This window comes from Vigna unguiculata, chromosome 8 (assembly GCF_004118075.2).
Source record: "Vigna unguiculata cultivar IT97K-499-35 chromosome 8, ASM411807v1, whole genome shotgun sequence".
Classification (NCBI taxonomy): domain Eukaryota; kingdom Viridiplantae; phylum Streptophyta; class Magnoliopsida; order Fabales; family Fabaceae; genus Vigna; species Vigna unguiculata.
This window is the reverse complement of record NC_040286.1, coordinates 20,203-37,105: the sequence shown is the minus strand read 5'-3', so window position 1 is coordinate 37,105 and position 16,903 is coordinate 20,203. Positions and strand designations below refer to the sequence as shown.

At 34.0% G+C, this 16,903-nt stretch overlaps 2 protein-coding genes across 4 annotated transcripts in view; both read right to left on the bottom strand.

The window, feature by feature from the left end:
• Window positions 1-1,100, bottom strand: part of LOC114193924 (uncharacterized protein At1g76660) — a 56,591-nt gene extending 55,491 nt beyond the window's left edge. Inside the window, exon 1 of the mRNA XM_028083922.1 lies at window positions 1,032-1,100. Within this exon, the coding sequence (XP_027939723.1) occupies window positions 1,032-1,070 (39 nt within the window). The 5' untranslated portion in view covers window positions 1,071-1,100. The remainder of the gene's footprint in view (window positions 1-1,031) is intronic.
• Window positions 1,101-5,869: 4,769 nt separating this feature from the next.
• LOC114193922 lies at window positions 5,870-13,762 on the bottom strand. Of its 3 annotated transcripts, none has more exons than XM_028083911.1 (8): window positions 13,312-13,762; window positions 10,839-11,870; window positions 10,602-10,708; window positions 10,444-10,520; window positions 10,305-10,371; window positions 6,993-7,080; window positions 6,851-6,910; window positions 5,870-6,652 (listed from the first exon to the last, which is right to left on the bottom strand). In XM_028083911.1, exons 2-8 carry the CDS (start codon window positions 11,700-11,702, stop codon window positions 6,047-6,049), a joined length of 1,869 nt encoding a protein of 622 aa, XP_027939712.1. In that variant the 5' UTR covers window positions 11,703-11,870; window positions 13,312-13,762; the 3' UTR covers window positions 5,870-6,046. The 3 variants fall into 3 exon arrangements, with proteins under 3 accessions (XP_027939712.1, XP_027939713.1, XP_027939715.1); XM_028083912.1 differs by having other exon boundaries at window positions 13,338-13,762; XM_028083914.1 differs by having other exon boundaries at window positions 13,375-13,762.
• Window positions 13,763-16,903: the final 3,141 nt, after the last annotated feature.

Below are 16,903 nucleotides of genomic sequence, written 5' to 3'. Positions count from 1 at the left end.
CACAGCCACTTTGGGGGTCAAAAATTATATTTGATTTCAAGCTAACTTCTTGACTCAAAATTTGATGGGAGTTTATCTAGAAAGTTAGTTTGTTTTTTACCCCTCGTAAAATTGTAACAGTTTATGAGTTAGTGTGAAAGTTTGACAACCTTATCCACGTGGGTAGTCCAAGCTATTAGGATATGACACAAACCTACACACATAAAGGGAAAAAAGAAAGAGAAAGAAAGAATCTACTGGTTGTTAAAAGAAAGATAAAGCAAAAATTCTATTTATTATATAAGAGACAGGCATTCTTTCAATACCTACCAAAAGATAAAAACAAAACAATCTCAAATAGTTATTGATTGTATGGGTTTATTTTCTTATCTCTATAGCATACAAAAACATGAGAATCCTTCTGCATACAGAATTCTCAGTAGTTTTTCAAAATCACGGTTTACGTAACACAACAAAACATAAAGCAAGATTGAAATGAAATATAAAAAAGAAAAGGCCAATTGCACCAAAAGGAGTGAAGTAAGCCGCCCTTCACACTAGCTTATGGGGAAATATTTATCTACAAAGCTACTACTAAATCATAAAAAAGGGTAGCTTTGAAAACTAATAATTCAGCCATCAGATCGGTCCAAGTTTAGCTCGGGCGGGTTTCTGGCCGTGAGAATTGTTTGTCGTCCATAATGTTCTCGAAGGCTAACAGATTCAAGTATAACCAGAAGACGATACAGAAAAGCAATGACACCCAATATGTAAACTAAGTAACTAAAGCAACTATCGTCGTCTGACGTGAGATCTGAGGAGGATATGTGCTTAATAGAATGAAAACGGCAATGAAAAAACATGAGAAGCGATCCCCAACCGAAAATATACAAGTTTGGGGTTAGGTTATGTACTAGGGACCTCAGATCTAACCCGAAAAACCCTTATAACACTGGCAAATAATCTATAAAGCATAAGTGTTGTGGTTTAGAAATGAAATTCGTGAAGAGTAAATAGAAGGACACGTGAGATTGAAGGAGTGAGAAAGATACTCTTTCGTGCTGAGGAAATCGATTCTGCTCCGACCCCATTAGATAGTAGTAGCTGGGCTGTTTCTGTTGCACTCTACTAGGACTGTAGGGTGAGGCTGTTGGTTGTTTGTTGTTGCTTGCGTTGAGGGCAATAGTTTAAACCAAGATCTTTCTCACATTTCTTCTTCACAAGCTGAAACCCCATGGACTTCTAGCTTCTCTATGTGATGAGAGGGATGGGGAATATTAACTAGTTTATGGCAACAATCAGAGGACAAGGAAAGACAAAAGCGAAAAAGATTAAAGTGTGTGGATGAAGATAGAGAAAAAGCATGGAGGCCGGGCCAAGGCCTATATACTTTATAATATTAACATTATTACTGGAAAAACACGCATACATTACTGTCCAGATGAAATTAAGAGTTTACTTATGCAAAGAATTTCATTTTATACCGACAAATAACTACAAAATCATCTTCAATCATATTAATTAATTGATCTTCTTTTAAGGTAAGATCTTGAAATGACAATTGAGAGAAACATTGGATAATGAAAATGATAAAAGTTCAAAAAGTTATAAATGAAAGGCGAAATAATATGAGAATTTATCAATTTTTGTGTGTATTCAATTTCTATTTAAATATGTATGTCTCGCATCGCAATACAATTTAACTAAAAACTCGCCATCTCTTTAGAAAATTCTCACAATTTGAATATAAACTTAAACACGAGTATTTGTATAATGACTTTAAATAAATTCTATGAAACCTCTTTGAAACATCCTTCAAATAATTTTCCATAATAGTGAATTATCGTTTCATAGAAATAATTTCCTAAACTCAGCCAACTAAATTATCTTTATTTTTAATCTCACATTCATGCGTCACTGGATATATTTTAAATGTTCAAGTTTGATGATCCATTTTATTTATTTTGCAGAGTTAGAAAATAAGTTTAAATTCAATTCCATTTTATAGAGTGAACTTTCGAGATTTATATTTATTTACATATTTTACTTTAATTATATTTTCAAAGATATAAAATCTCCGAACATTATTTAAAAATATTTTGTATTTAGAAGGTTTCTAATCAACCAACACATTTAACAGGCGGTGAATTAACTTCATACTTTAGGTCTTTAAAATTAGAGAAAGAGACTTTCAAAATAATAGAGATGATGTAACAAAAATAACGGGGCATAAACCCTTGGTATTATAAAAAGTTGTTCACTAAATCACATAAAGACGTTGGTTTATACTTTATTGGTATGCACTAAGAAAACTTTTCCCTTTTAGCACATCTTAATTAAAAATCTAAAGGTCCATATGTGGTGGATTAAAGTGATAAAAATAAGAAAAACAAATTATGAAAAAAAAATATAAAGAAGATAGAAAGAAAAATAAAAGAGAAAGGGAATAAATAGTTATGGAAGGAGGGATTCAATAGAGTCTTAAACTCTTTTCTTGCTAGACTTTCTAGTAAGTGATAAAAAATAATACACAAATTTTATATGGATTTACTTTAAACTCTTGAGTTATGCTTAAGAGATTCTACAAATTAAATCAATGATTATAAGTTGAGTACACAAACCACTCTTACAAGTATATAAACAACTTTTGATTTTCATAAATACGTAAATCGCTCTTAGATAATGATAAGTTATCGTTGATGCTACCAAATAAATGTCACTCTCCTAATGCACTAGTGCATAAAGAGTAAAGAAAAGAGTATAAATATGGTTAAGCAAACCCCAATCGTCAATCAACAAATTAAGTGTAAGAATTTTACTTAGAGCAATATTTATTAAAATATGCATTAAGGTGTTATAAATATAAACAATAAAGGGCTTTCAAGAGGGTCCATGATGACTTCTCTCCTAACTCCTTTAAGATATACATGAAGATGGAAGAAAGCTTTATAAGGAGAAGTGAGGTCAACTCTTAAGGAAGGAAGTCTGGAAGAGGGAGCTACGCTAGAGAGAACTCAAAGTCTAGTGAATTGTATAATTTAGGCAACATTTTAGTACTAAACACTAGATGAATATTTTGTATAAACCAAGGCCAAACAACCACCCTACTTCATTATGAATGAAAAATATCCTTTTGAACCTTGGCCTTAAACATGCACCTGAGCATAGAATGTAGGAAATCAAACCCTTCTTAATGATGAGAAGGATACAATGAATGTGTGTGTGCCATGAATGGATTGGTGATTTGTGAAATAGATGAAGGAATAAAGTTGGGGTATGCTGAAAGCATACCCAAGAATGCAAAGAAAAATGAAAATGGCAGCAAAAAGGAAATTGAAATTGGACACCTCAAATCTGAAAATGATAAATCAAAGCAAATAGTACCTAATAGGAATGAATTGAAAAGAAATTGGCAGAAGAGAAAAACAAAACAAAAAGATGGTTGGAATAGGCTAGAGTCATAGCACTTGCAAATTGTTGTTTTCCTTTTTAGCAGTAAGTCTTGCTTGTCTTGAAAAACAAAGTTTTTTTATAGTCCAACCACGTTACAAGCCCAAAAGACCTTTGTGATCTTTGCCAATCATGTCTACATAGCTGTGGAGAATGAAAATACAAAGCTAAGTGGACAATTGTAAAGGATGATAAGACAACAAACACTTTAACAACTTCGAAGGATGCAATTATGCACTTAAGCAAAAAATCATTTGAGAGACCTTGTGTTTAATCTTTAACTATGATAACTTGTGTCAAACTGATTTCATTAGTTCTAATTCAAGTACTTGATTGCATTTCTCTTAGCTTTTTGATAAAGTGTGATTTATGAATTTCTAAACAACCATGATCAAATCTTTTTGAAACCATTTTGTGGAACTGTTTCAAGCTTTTTTTTAGGACAAGTAAAGAGCTAAAGTTGGGACATGTTGTTAAGTGTCTAGTATTATTAGTTAAATTGCATGTCATTTAGACACTTATCTTGTATTAATTCTATGAAAGAATGATCATAAAGGCCTTAATTACACATATTGTGGTTATGAGAAAATATAAAAAGTGAAATTTGATACATTTTATGCTCTTTTGCAAGTAAAATGAAGAAAATATGAAGTTGTTACTAAGCCCCAAAAGTTGCAGCTCAAGCCAGAAAGATGAACTAAGAAAAAAGTAAAATTTAAGCCTACAACTAAGTAATGAAATTTGACGCTAAGTAACATTTTAAGAAACCTTCACTGCAAGGAAACATTAAGCTCCAAATTTGAAGTTAAGCATAAAAGGAAAATCCTCGTGGCAAGGAAACCTCCCTCCATTGCTAAATATGATAAAGATATATTATGGTAACTCAAAATAATTAAAAACAAAATATGAATTACAAGTAGACTAAATACCTTTCCATATAAGAATACATTAGAGCAAGAGTAATTACTTATGTCCTTCGTTGGTATGTAAGATGAGTCAATGTTAGACTGGTTTTCATTAGGGTTAGAATAATAAGAATTTGGAATCATAAAATGATCAAAGATTAAAAAGGGAAAACATGTGTCCTAAAAAATGTGACATTAGGTAACATATCATATCTTTTGGTAGTTGAAGGGTTATATTTGTATATGTTTTTTTAACATAAGAATATTTTAGAAAAATATATTTAACATTTTCTGTAAAGTGTTTATCTAAACCTTAAGAGGCATTAGGAACCACATAAGAAGAATCAAACATCCTAAAATTAAGAATGACAACGATACGAATTGTGCATACCTTTTACGTGTTACTTGCTTTATCTAAAATGAAAAAATGAATGAAAATGAAAAGTTTTTACAAGAAATATGATTAAAGATACATGAAAGTATTCATGGATCTTAACCTTCTACAAATAAAGAAATACAAGTTGTTGAAATGCTCAAAACAACACTAAATATGAGTACGTGTGTTTTAATACAATTACATACTTCATAAAGAACTATAAACACAACCTTGACAATCTAACACTTAAATGCATTTAATAAAGAAAAATGTTGCAGCCCAATTAATTTTGTCTAAGCTTGAAAAACTAATCTTAGTAACAATCATATTACTTGAAGGCTGCTACTTCCCGCACCACTTTTTTTTCTTCCAGCACCCCGTATACTTTAAATTTCCCCTTTTACCCCTAATTCAAAGTAAAAATCCAAAATTACTTTTCATTCCCATTTCCCCTTCCCCTTGCGCTTGTGCCATCCATATTAAAAATACCTTCCGTACCAACCATTTCGGAATAAAAAAAAAAATCCAAAACAAGTGTTTCAGAAATTATTTCAAAATTCGAAAATATTTGTATTCTAAATCCAGAAATTACTTCTGGAATACCCAACCAAAAATCGAAAATATTAATAAGGTGTAGGAATTTTTATTATAATTTTAATGAGATTTAATATAGGAATTTCATATCTTATGGTAGTGTAGGAAAAGTCACCCTTACTTGAATTAATAAGTTATTTAAATGTAGTATACAATATGCAACCTTCTATAAATAAATTAATGATATCTGAATGAATATTTGTAATAACTATATAAAAAGTTTAGGACGAAACTTAGAAAAAGAAAATGTAAGTTTGAGGGTTAATCTACTTTTGACGCTTCTCATTATCTCTTTCGTTTTTTCTCATATATATATATATATATATATAATATATATATATATATATATATATATACATAATATGGAGAGGAAAATTTTACTGAAATGTGCAAATAGAGAAAAAAATGGTAATAGTAAAAAAAACATGTTAGCAGAAAAGAAAAATAAGAAAAAATGGGAAAAAGGCTCGGATAGTAAATAAGAAATCAAATCAAAATATATTAAAAATATCTACTTAAACTTTCCCTAATCTTTGAATCCTTTGCTAAAAGCAGCAGATAGACATTTGCGCAAATATAGTGTGTAATATTAGTATTAAGAAACCTTTGCTGCAAAAATATATTTACTGTAACATTACGCATGATGGTAAAACCATAAGGGAAACAAATGACTAAACAAAAAATGTTACCACTACAGTATTCAAAACTTTGCTGCAAAAAGTGGAGCACCAATATTCGAATTTCATTCTAAAATTTCTCCCTCTTCATCAGATTTCTCAAATCCTTCTTTAACCAAGGAAAAAAGTTCTTTGTGTGGATTATTATGTACAATAGAGTCATTCTCATCCACATCACTGTCTTCGTCTTCACTACTATGATCATCATTATTTAGGCTAGCAATTTTTTTGACAGCTCCCTCGTTCCCGCGTTTAGGAATATCTTTTTTAGTGTCAACTTCAGACCAGTTCTCTTTAACCATGACTGATGGATATCTAAGTGGCTTATCAGGACAATGTTTGAAGAAAGAATTTATTACCATGAACCTGAAAACCTGAAACAGGTGGCTCTTATCCTTGCTTATATCTGCACTCAAGAGTTTCTGCAATAAAGTTGGCTTCCTCATTTTTAATGAAGGGCTTTCTGAAAAGTCAGCAAACTTTTGCTTCTTGCCGAACCGACCTTTTCTGTCTAATTTCTTGTTGAACTTGTTTTGGAACTTTCTTTTGTCACTAAATTTGTTTTTCCCTTCATTCTGAAGACCTTGATTATCAGAATTCTTAAGGTAGTGTGATGGTATTTCAGCAACTTCGATTCCCAATTCAGCTTGCTTTGCTAAAACCTCCTTAAGCTGCAAAGACAAGATATATACACTGCTAATGAATTGGAATACCATTTGCTGAGTTCAAGGAATATTTATGTCAGCACATATATTTCCTGCTAAAAAAGCCTATTTTCTTAACTTATATATTGAACAACATTATTAAATTTTACATGATAATATTATATTGGGAAGTGTTACATGCTAATAACATCCCTCTAAGTATACCTCTCTTTGTAAGACCTCCCTTTTAATGACCTTGGAGTCCATCGGCCATTCACAGTGCCTCTGCAATTAGTATTCAGGAATTGATATTTAGAAAATAACATCTGATAAACACAAGCAGTAGATACATCAGTTTGTTTACAACCTTCTGAAAGTTGTTACAAGGATGATTCTTTTTCCGTGCTTCACGCCATTGTTTGATTTCTTGCTCAGTGTAAGTCACAGAGAAAGATCTAACCATTCAAGAAATGAAATAATAGCAATCATTAAAAAATCAGGGTTAGAGTTAAGGTATTTTCAGTATAAAAGAATAAGTTGAGAAATTCGAAGTTTAAGAAAAGTAATTTAATAGTGAAAAGACAATAAAAATCTAATAAGAAAGCAGACAATTTATAAAAATAACACCAAAAGCAAATCTAATTTCATTTAGAAGGTTATCTGGATTCTGGAAAACATTTATTTGGACAAAAATCACAAGTCTGGTACCGAAATTGTGAAAGGCCACAACCTTATTGATTCAATATGTTGAAGGGAGGCAGGACGATGTAATTATATAGAACCACATGTGTTGTTTGACTACCACACTTGTCTTACACACAACACATACTTATGTCCATGTTGAATGCAAAAGTTAAAAATACTATACTAGATGTATTATCTGTTTATCATGCCTCCATTACAAGAATCAATTTGGAAAATTTCCCTCCAACAGAAATTTCCATATGTAGGTCTTTGCCAACTGTTTCACCTTTCTAGTCGAGAGCATCTTTGCAAAAAAGATTCTATTAATCAATTGTTTGGTGCAACATATATGATTTCTTTAATTGAGTTGCGCCAAAGAATAAGTTTTAAAGAATTAATCTTTCTAGAAATAATTTAAATTTCATAGGTCTAAAGAAAACAAATATAAATATATAAAATCAAATTCTAAAACATTCTTTAATGAATAATACTTCTCTCACTCGTGACTAAATTTTTTACCACTTGTTTCTTCAAATATTCAAATAAAATTCACTAATAATGATTAGCAAGTATATGTGGGTTGGATACCATGATATCCATACCCGTTTTATTAAGAACCGAGTAATTGAAATACTCTTGTCCATTATCCATGGTTATCCATTAATAATATTCTTTTAGAATTTGTTACGAATTTTATCCACAGATTTCCTCGAGTGTAGATTTATTTGTCATCCCTAATTCTACTATCTATCTTAGTGGGATGTATTTCTTATCCTATGAAAAGAGCTAGATTAGAAGGCAACATGATAGAATAGTCTACCTTTCTACTCTCACACCACTCCAACTCCATTATTATCATTGTCACCACCCCTGTCATAATTGTTCCTGCTCTTGCCACCATCCCTCCCATTATTGCCTCTGTTACCATTTTCACTACCCTTATTGTTGTTGCCACCACCCCACATACACCCGCTCTACTATCATACTTGAAAGAATTAATGTAAACGAAAGAAGATTTTTATTCAATTGATTCAAAACAGTACATCCACTTCTATATATAGAGAACTCAAACCTTAAAGTAATAATTACAAGAGATCTTTAGAATCTACTAACAACTTCTAGTAATTTAATATCCTAACAACACTCCCCCTCAAGCTAGTGGAATGGATATCTATCATTCCTAACTTGCATGTGAAATCATGAAATCACTTACTAGGAAGACCTTTTGTAAACAAATCTGCTAACTGAAGTTCAGATGGGATATAACAAGTAGTAACAAGGCCACTATCTAATTTCTATTTAATTAAGTGTCGATCTATCTCTATGTGTTTGGTCTATCATACTGAACTGGATTGTGAACAATGCTAATAGCTGACTTATTATCACAAAAGATAAAGAATCATAGGTTCTTAACATGCCACTTTAAGATCATTTAGAATAATTCTCATCCATAACAATTCACATAGCTTGGAATTTAGCCTCTACACTAGACCTTGCAACAACATTTTGTTTCTTACTTTTCCTCACCAAATTTCTACCCAAGAACATGCAAATATCCTAAGGTGGATTTCCTATCTATGACAAACCCTGCATCATCTGCATCAATTGGTATTTTTCCTACCATGATTCCTAAACATAACAAACTAGAAAATGTTAATTGGGAGAAAAATCATCTTTGTTTGGTCTCTATTATATTTTGGCTAGTTAGAAATTTAAGTATGAGTTGAAAGTTCCTCATTGAGTAAAAATGAAAAAGTTGAGTGATGTATAAGGTAAAAAGACCCACAAACACAAATCCTTAAGATTTTGGGTTGAAAATGGTGCCATGCTTTCTTATATGGATTTGCTCTAACTCATTGGTATTAAATCTCTTCAATATATCCTCGTAGAAAATTCCTAATATTAGAACCCGATGACATGTCTTGGTGGCAAACTCAAACAAAGGCAAGCATGCCCCATTTTGGTAAGAATTCTATAGTAGTTAGGGTTAGGAGAAGTGTGTTGAGATAAATGGGAAGGAGGAGAACAAGCATGTCCTGTAGCTTAGTCTTTGAATCATGTGTGTAAAACCATATCAAATTCCTTGCTTATTATGGCTATTAAAAGAAAAACATAAGGTCAACTTCTAAAACTAAATTTAACTACCCAAGGAACTCCTCTTAACACCTAATCATCAATATCAAATACCCATGAATCTATATAAGAACCATTAAAAGGAAAAAAAAGTTACCATTGTTGGACCCTTAATGCCACATACACTGCAAGAGTGTGTGCAGTCATCCCAAATAAACTTTTGTTTTCAGAGATGTTCAAAGCATGACCTACAAAGTACAGTGGTGGACACAATTGTGAGCCTGTAACATGGCTTGATGGTTACCATTATGTCCATCTAGTATTTTCAGTCTCAGATGTTTTCTGACTACCATGCTTCATCTCACAGTTCAAAATTAAAATAGACCGAAATATTTTCCTGTACTACAATATGCTTATATGCCAACAATTTTTACATTGCTAACCTTTAGCTAAAATGAATAGTTGATTAATGCATGTATTAGAGCTGGTTACAAATAAGGGTTAAATATAGAGTTGGCTTTCCCTATGGCCCATAGGTAGTGAGTAATGACAGTTAAGAAAACTGGACATTTGTACACAGAATCAAGGATAATATGCCAAAACTTCTAGCTGAGTGGCGAGAATTTTCTATTAACATTGTTCTACTTTTGTGGTGTACATCATTCTTTTTCAAGTAAATTCTCACATTTTCAAGAAAATATTACATTCAGTTGATATCTACTAGCATCATTTTTAGCACTCCAGAATCAGCAATGTAAAATAACCTTCAATTTCAGGAAGTAACAAATAAACTAAGAACTATTTAATTAGCATCTCGTTGTTACACATTATCATTATCAACAAAGACAATTAAAAAAGGACTGCAAACAAGTAATAGACTGGTACCAGATAAAAAAGAATCAGAAAGTGAAGCAGAAGCTACCTTTCTAGTTGCTGCTTAAGTTCCTTTGATCTTACACTATCCTGTGCTGCCCTCCCACTGTAAGGGCCTGTTTCCATCACAACATTAGCCTAACCATAGAAAATATTTCATCTGGGTAACAAGGTAGAAAAGTTCAAACCTCTTCCATTATGATCTTTAAGAAACCCAGTTCTGCGCTTTCCATTATTCACATCATTAAATTTAGACTTCTGGAATCTAAAGAAATAGGACAATTGTAACGCCGAGGAAAAACATGCAAGTGATCAAGAGTAACAAAGAGAAAAAAAAATAACATACCCTCCTTTAAACCCCCCTCGTGTTGGTCTATTTTTGAAGTTTTTGCTGGGTGATCCATTCCAGTTGGTATTTGGAACATTAGTTTTAATATTTCCATAAGGATTCACCTGCAACAATTATTGAGATTTGCAGTAAATATAATACCACGGCTTCATTTACAATAGTATTTACATGTAGTAGAACAATAAATTCTGCTAACATACATTGAAAAGACATAAAACACTTCAGTTTAAATACCTGTGAGTGCGACTTTAAAAGTGCAGGAGGTTGAGAGTTACTTGTATGAGCCAAATCAGAATTAAGTGACCCAGAAGTATTCCCTTGTAATTGATGAGATGAAAAAGGCGACTGTGATACAAAAGCATTTGCATTCACGTTTGGTGGAGCAAGGTTTTTCTCGTTCGGGTCAATATGCAGCCGGACATGCCTTCCAGGCTCAAAACCTAACTGTGGACTTGGAGAAAGTAATGAACTCTGAGGGACCATAGCCTGAGGCAGTTGGTTTGGAAACCCAAACATGGGGAAGGAACCAGGATGCATGCCATGCGGAACCACTTGAGAAGGACTTGACATTTGTGTAGGTAACTGTTGATTCATATTCTGCATAGGATAAGGGGCACGAAATTGGCCATTTGGCATACTCATATTCACATTAGACGGCTGAAGTATATTCAAAATACTCTGTGCCAACATTTGTCCCTGTAAATGAGACAAATTGATTTGAGCTGCATTCAGTATGACTTGTCCCTGAACAGGATACATTGGATTGCTGTAATTGGGATTGCCAACGTTATTTTGGGGACCTAAAACCCCCACAAGGGGTTGACCCTGTTGATGACCAGGCATACCCATTTGACACAGATGCATCTGATCGTTTTGCAAGGGAAAATAATTATGATTTGCAGCATTCATGAAAGGTGCCACATTCATAGGTAGTCGCTGCATAAAAGGGGGTGACAGGCTTTGGCTTTGGTGGTTGCCAGAACAAAATTGGGGCTGGGGTGTCATGCCCACACCATTGTTTTGTAAGAAATTTTGATGGTTAGGATTAGGAGCATAAGGGGGTTGGGTTTTGGAGGAGGAGTTGGCATTGTTAGCCATTATGTTAACATAAACACAAGAAACTTATACAATTCAAAGTTTCAGTTAAACACAGTTTTCGAATCTGAAGGGTGGGAAGGAACACAATAACTCTGAACGTGGTCAAAGCAAAAAAGGACAGCAACCTCCATTAAACACAATTGCGATCATTAAATATATGGAATCTGCCTGCATGCCAAATTTAACAAGATTGGAAATATCAGTTAAGAAATGAACCAAACAACTGAGGAAGAACAACAACCAATTGAGAGACAATGACAAGACAAATAAAAAAGAGGTGACAATCAGAGGCAAATAACTGTTGAGAAAGAAGGCTTACCAATTGAGAGAGAATAATAAGACAAATAAAAAAGAGGTGACAAAGGAACATTTTCTAATTAAGCCAATAGACAGTTACTAATTAAGCCCACTTTCTAAACAGATTCCAACTGTAGTATGAACATTTTACTCAAAGAAAAAACGAATATGCACAAACTTTGATGGTCAGATTTGGAGGGAATGATATCATGGCTTAAGCTGTTACAATGTTTGAACCCAAAACAGTATAAAGAAAAGTTATTTAACATGACCAAACTCTATGAATAAGCCAATAGTAACAGTCCAACATATGTCTACCATGGAACTACATATACAATTACCTTAGTTTTTTTTTTAATTACAAAGATGTACAAAACATGAACAAAAGGTCAAAACAGAAGTTTTTAACAACTAAGTGACTTCTCTCAATCTCAATTACAAAATAAAAAACCTAATGACACAAAATGTGAAAGTAAAAGTTGGTACATAATCATATTATGAAAAGTGAAAAATATCATATATTCAATTACATTAGTGTTACGGGTGACTTCCTTTCCTATTTCTTTAGGAATAATATACCTTTCTATGGTTCTAAATTTAACTTCATTTAGTTTTGAATCTTTTAAAATGGTTAATTTTAACCCTCGTAAATTTTAAATAAGATGTTGTCCCATTTAATGTTTCCACGTAACCAAAACTATCTCTAGATCTCTTTCACTCTTTATCTTCACCCAAAACCCTTCTCCAAAATATTTCAATGTATTCTATAATTCTTGACTGTTTTATTTCTAAATAAATCCATCACATCAGTATCCATAGCCCTCTTTCTATACCCTAAAAACTCACATAATCATATATTGATGGGTGGGTTATAGTCATTAATTATGGTTCTATATATATGACATTGGTCTTACACATATAAGACGTTTGACACAATTTTTACTATTTTTATCTTCAAAATCTAAAATCTTAAGCCAATGGAGTTATAGGCCTTTCATCTTATATAATATTTAACTTTGTCTATTCTATAAAATATGGGATTTAACTCACACTTGGAGTATTCCAAGTATATATATATATATATATATATATATATATATATATATATATATATATATATATATATATATATGTGTGTGTGTGTGTGTGAAAGACCTAAACCAATAAACACACAATAAAGGTGCAATTACAACTACACTGGAAAACCAAATCTTGCAATTTCAGAACACCAAACCAGTACCAATCCCAAACAAATGTATCAAAATAAACAAATATCTTGCAATTTTATAATGAACGACGTTAAAAATCTCACAGGAGAATCACAACACCGTCTTTGACCTTCACAGGGGAAGCATTAACGCCACCACGAGCTCACCTCCTCGGCAGCGGGTTTGAGCTTCTCAAATTTCTAGTTGAAGATTCGTGCTTCATGCACGAACTTGATTTCAAAGAACTGAATTTGAGACCTATTAAGGTGGCGACTGGCAGCTTAGGGCTCAGGTACCGCACTAGTGAGGTTCCAACGGTAGTTGGCGAGGGCGAGCGGCGGCTCTTGCCGTCGGAGGCCCAGTTCGCGAGCTCTGGCAGTTGACGCCGATGATCGTGGTAGATGAAGTTTCAGGAGGCTGAGGCGTGGCGCCTTGCGGAGGAGGAACGACAAGAGAGAGAAATCGGAGAAGGGGATTGTTCTGTGAGGGTTTGGTTCCAGTGAGGTTTTTCGTGAGTTAGTGGAGAAGTGTTATCATTTTTCTTTTTTTTTTTAAGCCCAAGTTGGGTCATAGACTAAAGTTATTATTTTTCATTTTAAGTTTTTTATTTTCTTTTTACAAATTCTATTTCATTTAATCGAAGTGTTGACCGTTATTAATATTGAGTTATTAAGATTAGAGATATAGAGTCAATTACCACATCACATAAATTACAATCGAAACACGTCAAGTTCATTTCTCAAGGTTCAAAAATATTTTAAAAATCATTGTTCTGATATCAAATGAAACATCTCAACCTGATATTATGGAATTAAATAATAAAATAAAATGAGAAAATAAAATCATATTTATTATAAATCCATTTTCCAAAAACGAGAGAAATTTTAAATAATTTATTTCATAGTAAAGATAACACTAAGTTCAAATCTTCTCAAAATTCAATAAAATACCAAAACAGTTTCATAATAGTTTACATCTTTATTCCAAAACCATGAATGATAAAACTCTATAAAACTGTTTCCATGAGTTTTCCCCGCTCCGTTGCTAAGTTTCACCAGATCCACCTGCAACATCATCTGCTCCCGTGTACCGCGTACACGATCATCGCCAAACACAAGCAGATAGGGTGAACTAATAAAATAAAAATGTATATATGGCACAAGTATATATATATATATATATATATATATATATATATATATATATATATATATATATATATATATATATATATATATATATATATATCACACAAACACACCAAAGGAATTCCTTCCTTTGATTCCAAACCACATGGCCACAACCATGTTATTCGTGTTCTATGTCTTTTAGTGAGTACCTCAAGATGTCTTGCTGCCATACCTATCGGCCACAACCGATAGAGCACGTGCGGGAAACCATGCTACGGATCACACGCTGTAACGCTAGGTGGAGTTTCCAAATACGAACATAGTCATAACGTTCCAAGACTACCAAACTCGTCAGCTAATTATTGAGGAGGACAATTCATTTGGACCCATCCGTACTGGCCACAACCAGCACACTCACACCGGCAACACTCGCCAACTTGAGCTCAACTCAAGGGTTCCTCGTGTTCATCCGCCATCCCGAGCTCAACTCAAGGGATGTCATTCTGAGCTCACCTCGAGGAATGTCACGTGCTTAACTCCTATCCCGAGTTCAACTCAAGGGATACGTTCCAAGCTCAACTCAAGGAACACCAGCAAACCGACCTTTAAAGTATCTTAAAAGCCTTGTAGATCACGCACGCAGAAACAACAACCCAAGGTTGCTGCAGTAAAATCGCCTGGCGAGGGACACATACCACCAGGCGGGTGATGCGTACCGCCAAGCGTGTAGCGCCTCTGATTCATCCACGTTGCAGATACCGCCTGGCGGGAAGACCGTCACCGCCAGGAGCACACATTCCAGTAGCTCTTTGTTGGGCAGCTATCGCTTGGCGGCTTCAGCTCTATCGCCAAGCGCGACACCAGTACAACAATTGTACTGTTTTTCTGAACTTTATTTATTTACAATCTTCCAGTCACGCACTTACACACTTCCAGAGTATCTATTACCCCTCTATTCAGTACTTTACTAGTCTATACATTGTATTCCTTGGCATACAATTTCCTTCTTACCTTTATTCACTTATAGTCCTTTGATTTAAGTCGTAGATTCAACATGTCTAAATCAGATTACCACTATTAGCTTCATTCCCTTCCTTCTATTAATTTACCAATTGTTACCAAGCCTTCCCCAAATTCTACGTGACATGGCCCCCATCACCTAGTCATATTTACATCATTCTTCACATTTCTCAATTCCAATTACTCTCACCATCCCCTATTTACCCTAGCAATGTCTTATTATGATTCATATTACAGTAGATTATCCACACTTTATATCTCACTCTAACTGCAATTCCTACTGCATTACCATGACAGTCATCTTCCATTCAAATCCTAGAGATTACACCCCTAACCCAATATATTATCACCTATGCTTCTATTCAATTAATCCTTCCAATTCCCCAATTAGCACGACCTGACTCACCAAAAATCCAGAACCATAAACTAACACTCGCGACCACATCAAATCCCAGTCTCTACGGTGGCGTCTAGAAGCGAGCCCCGTGCCGCCAGGCGGTGCATGCGGTTCTGGTGAAATTCCAGAATTTCTGCACCTGCACTGCCCTACTACCTATTTCTTGAAACTTTCCTCTGCCTAAGCTCACTATTTCTTACATGATCCACTTCATCGTGATACCAAGACTCCAACTAGACTATATCCAACACAATTCTATGACCAAGTTACCATAAACACACATAATCATGAAACCCCCCAATGTGCCAACCTTAAGATTGGTTCATATATCACCACTTTCATTTAATTCTCTCGTGTCGCACTAAAAGTTCACAATTTAATCATCTCTTTTTGATGAATTCGTAATCACAATACCAATTACGCTAACCAACATATCCCAAAACCCCAAAAACAGCAAAATCGAGCCAATATGGCTTGCGTCGCCTGGCAGTTCAATCACCACCGCCAGGCTCCTCATTAGAAAACCCAGAATTGTGTAAATCACCAAGTGTCGCCTGGCGGACCGTCTCGTTCCGCTAGGCGGTTCCATCTCTGGAACCCAAAATTAGCATAACTGGGATGAGTCGCCTAGTGGAAATTCATCACCCGCCAGGTGGTTTCTGGAAAATTTCCAGAAACGTGAATTTGCACAGTTTTATTCCACTACATGCATCCAATTATTCAATTAATCATGCAATATTAACAACACAAGTAAAAAGGACGGAGTCCAGCTCCCCTAACCTGGTTTCCTTTGCTTAAAACTTGAGTAGCCCTTGGTTCTCCCTTGCTTCCAATGGCCTTCCTTAGTTCTCCTCAATTTAGCCTCAATGCCCCACTCAATATACTCACCTTACTCTGACACAAAACCTCTCTCTTTTTCCCTTAATTGGTCAATAATTGGTGTCTTAATGTGGGTTTAATGATGCAAAACGAAAGTACAATTAAACTAAGGTTAATGTCATTCAATTTGTTGTCTTATGATAGTTTTCCAAACCTCCCTTGGCTGCTAGGGTTTCCTTGCCCTTTCACCTTCATGCCAAATAACATTTTGGCAAAAATAAAGTTTAATTTGGGTTCACCAAGGTTTAAACCCCTTACCTTGCCAAGACC

Excerpts from the sequence above, each read along its gene's own strand:
- LOC114193922 (XM_028083911.1), bottom strand. The coding sequence starts at position 11,702 with ATGGCTAACAATGCCAACTCCTCCTCCAAAACCCAACCCCCTTATGCT. Across the intron at positions 10,709-10,838 it reads TTTTAAAGTCGCACTCACAG|GTGAATCCTTATGGAAATAT; the intron begins GTATTTAAACTG and ends TAATTGTTGCAG. Across the intron at positions 6,653-6,850 it reads GGGAGGTCTTACAAAGAGAG|CTTAAGGAGGTTTTAGCAAA; the intron begins GTATACTTAGAG and ends TTGTCTTTGCAG.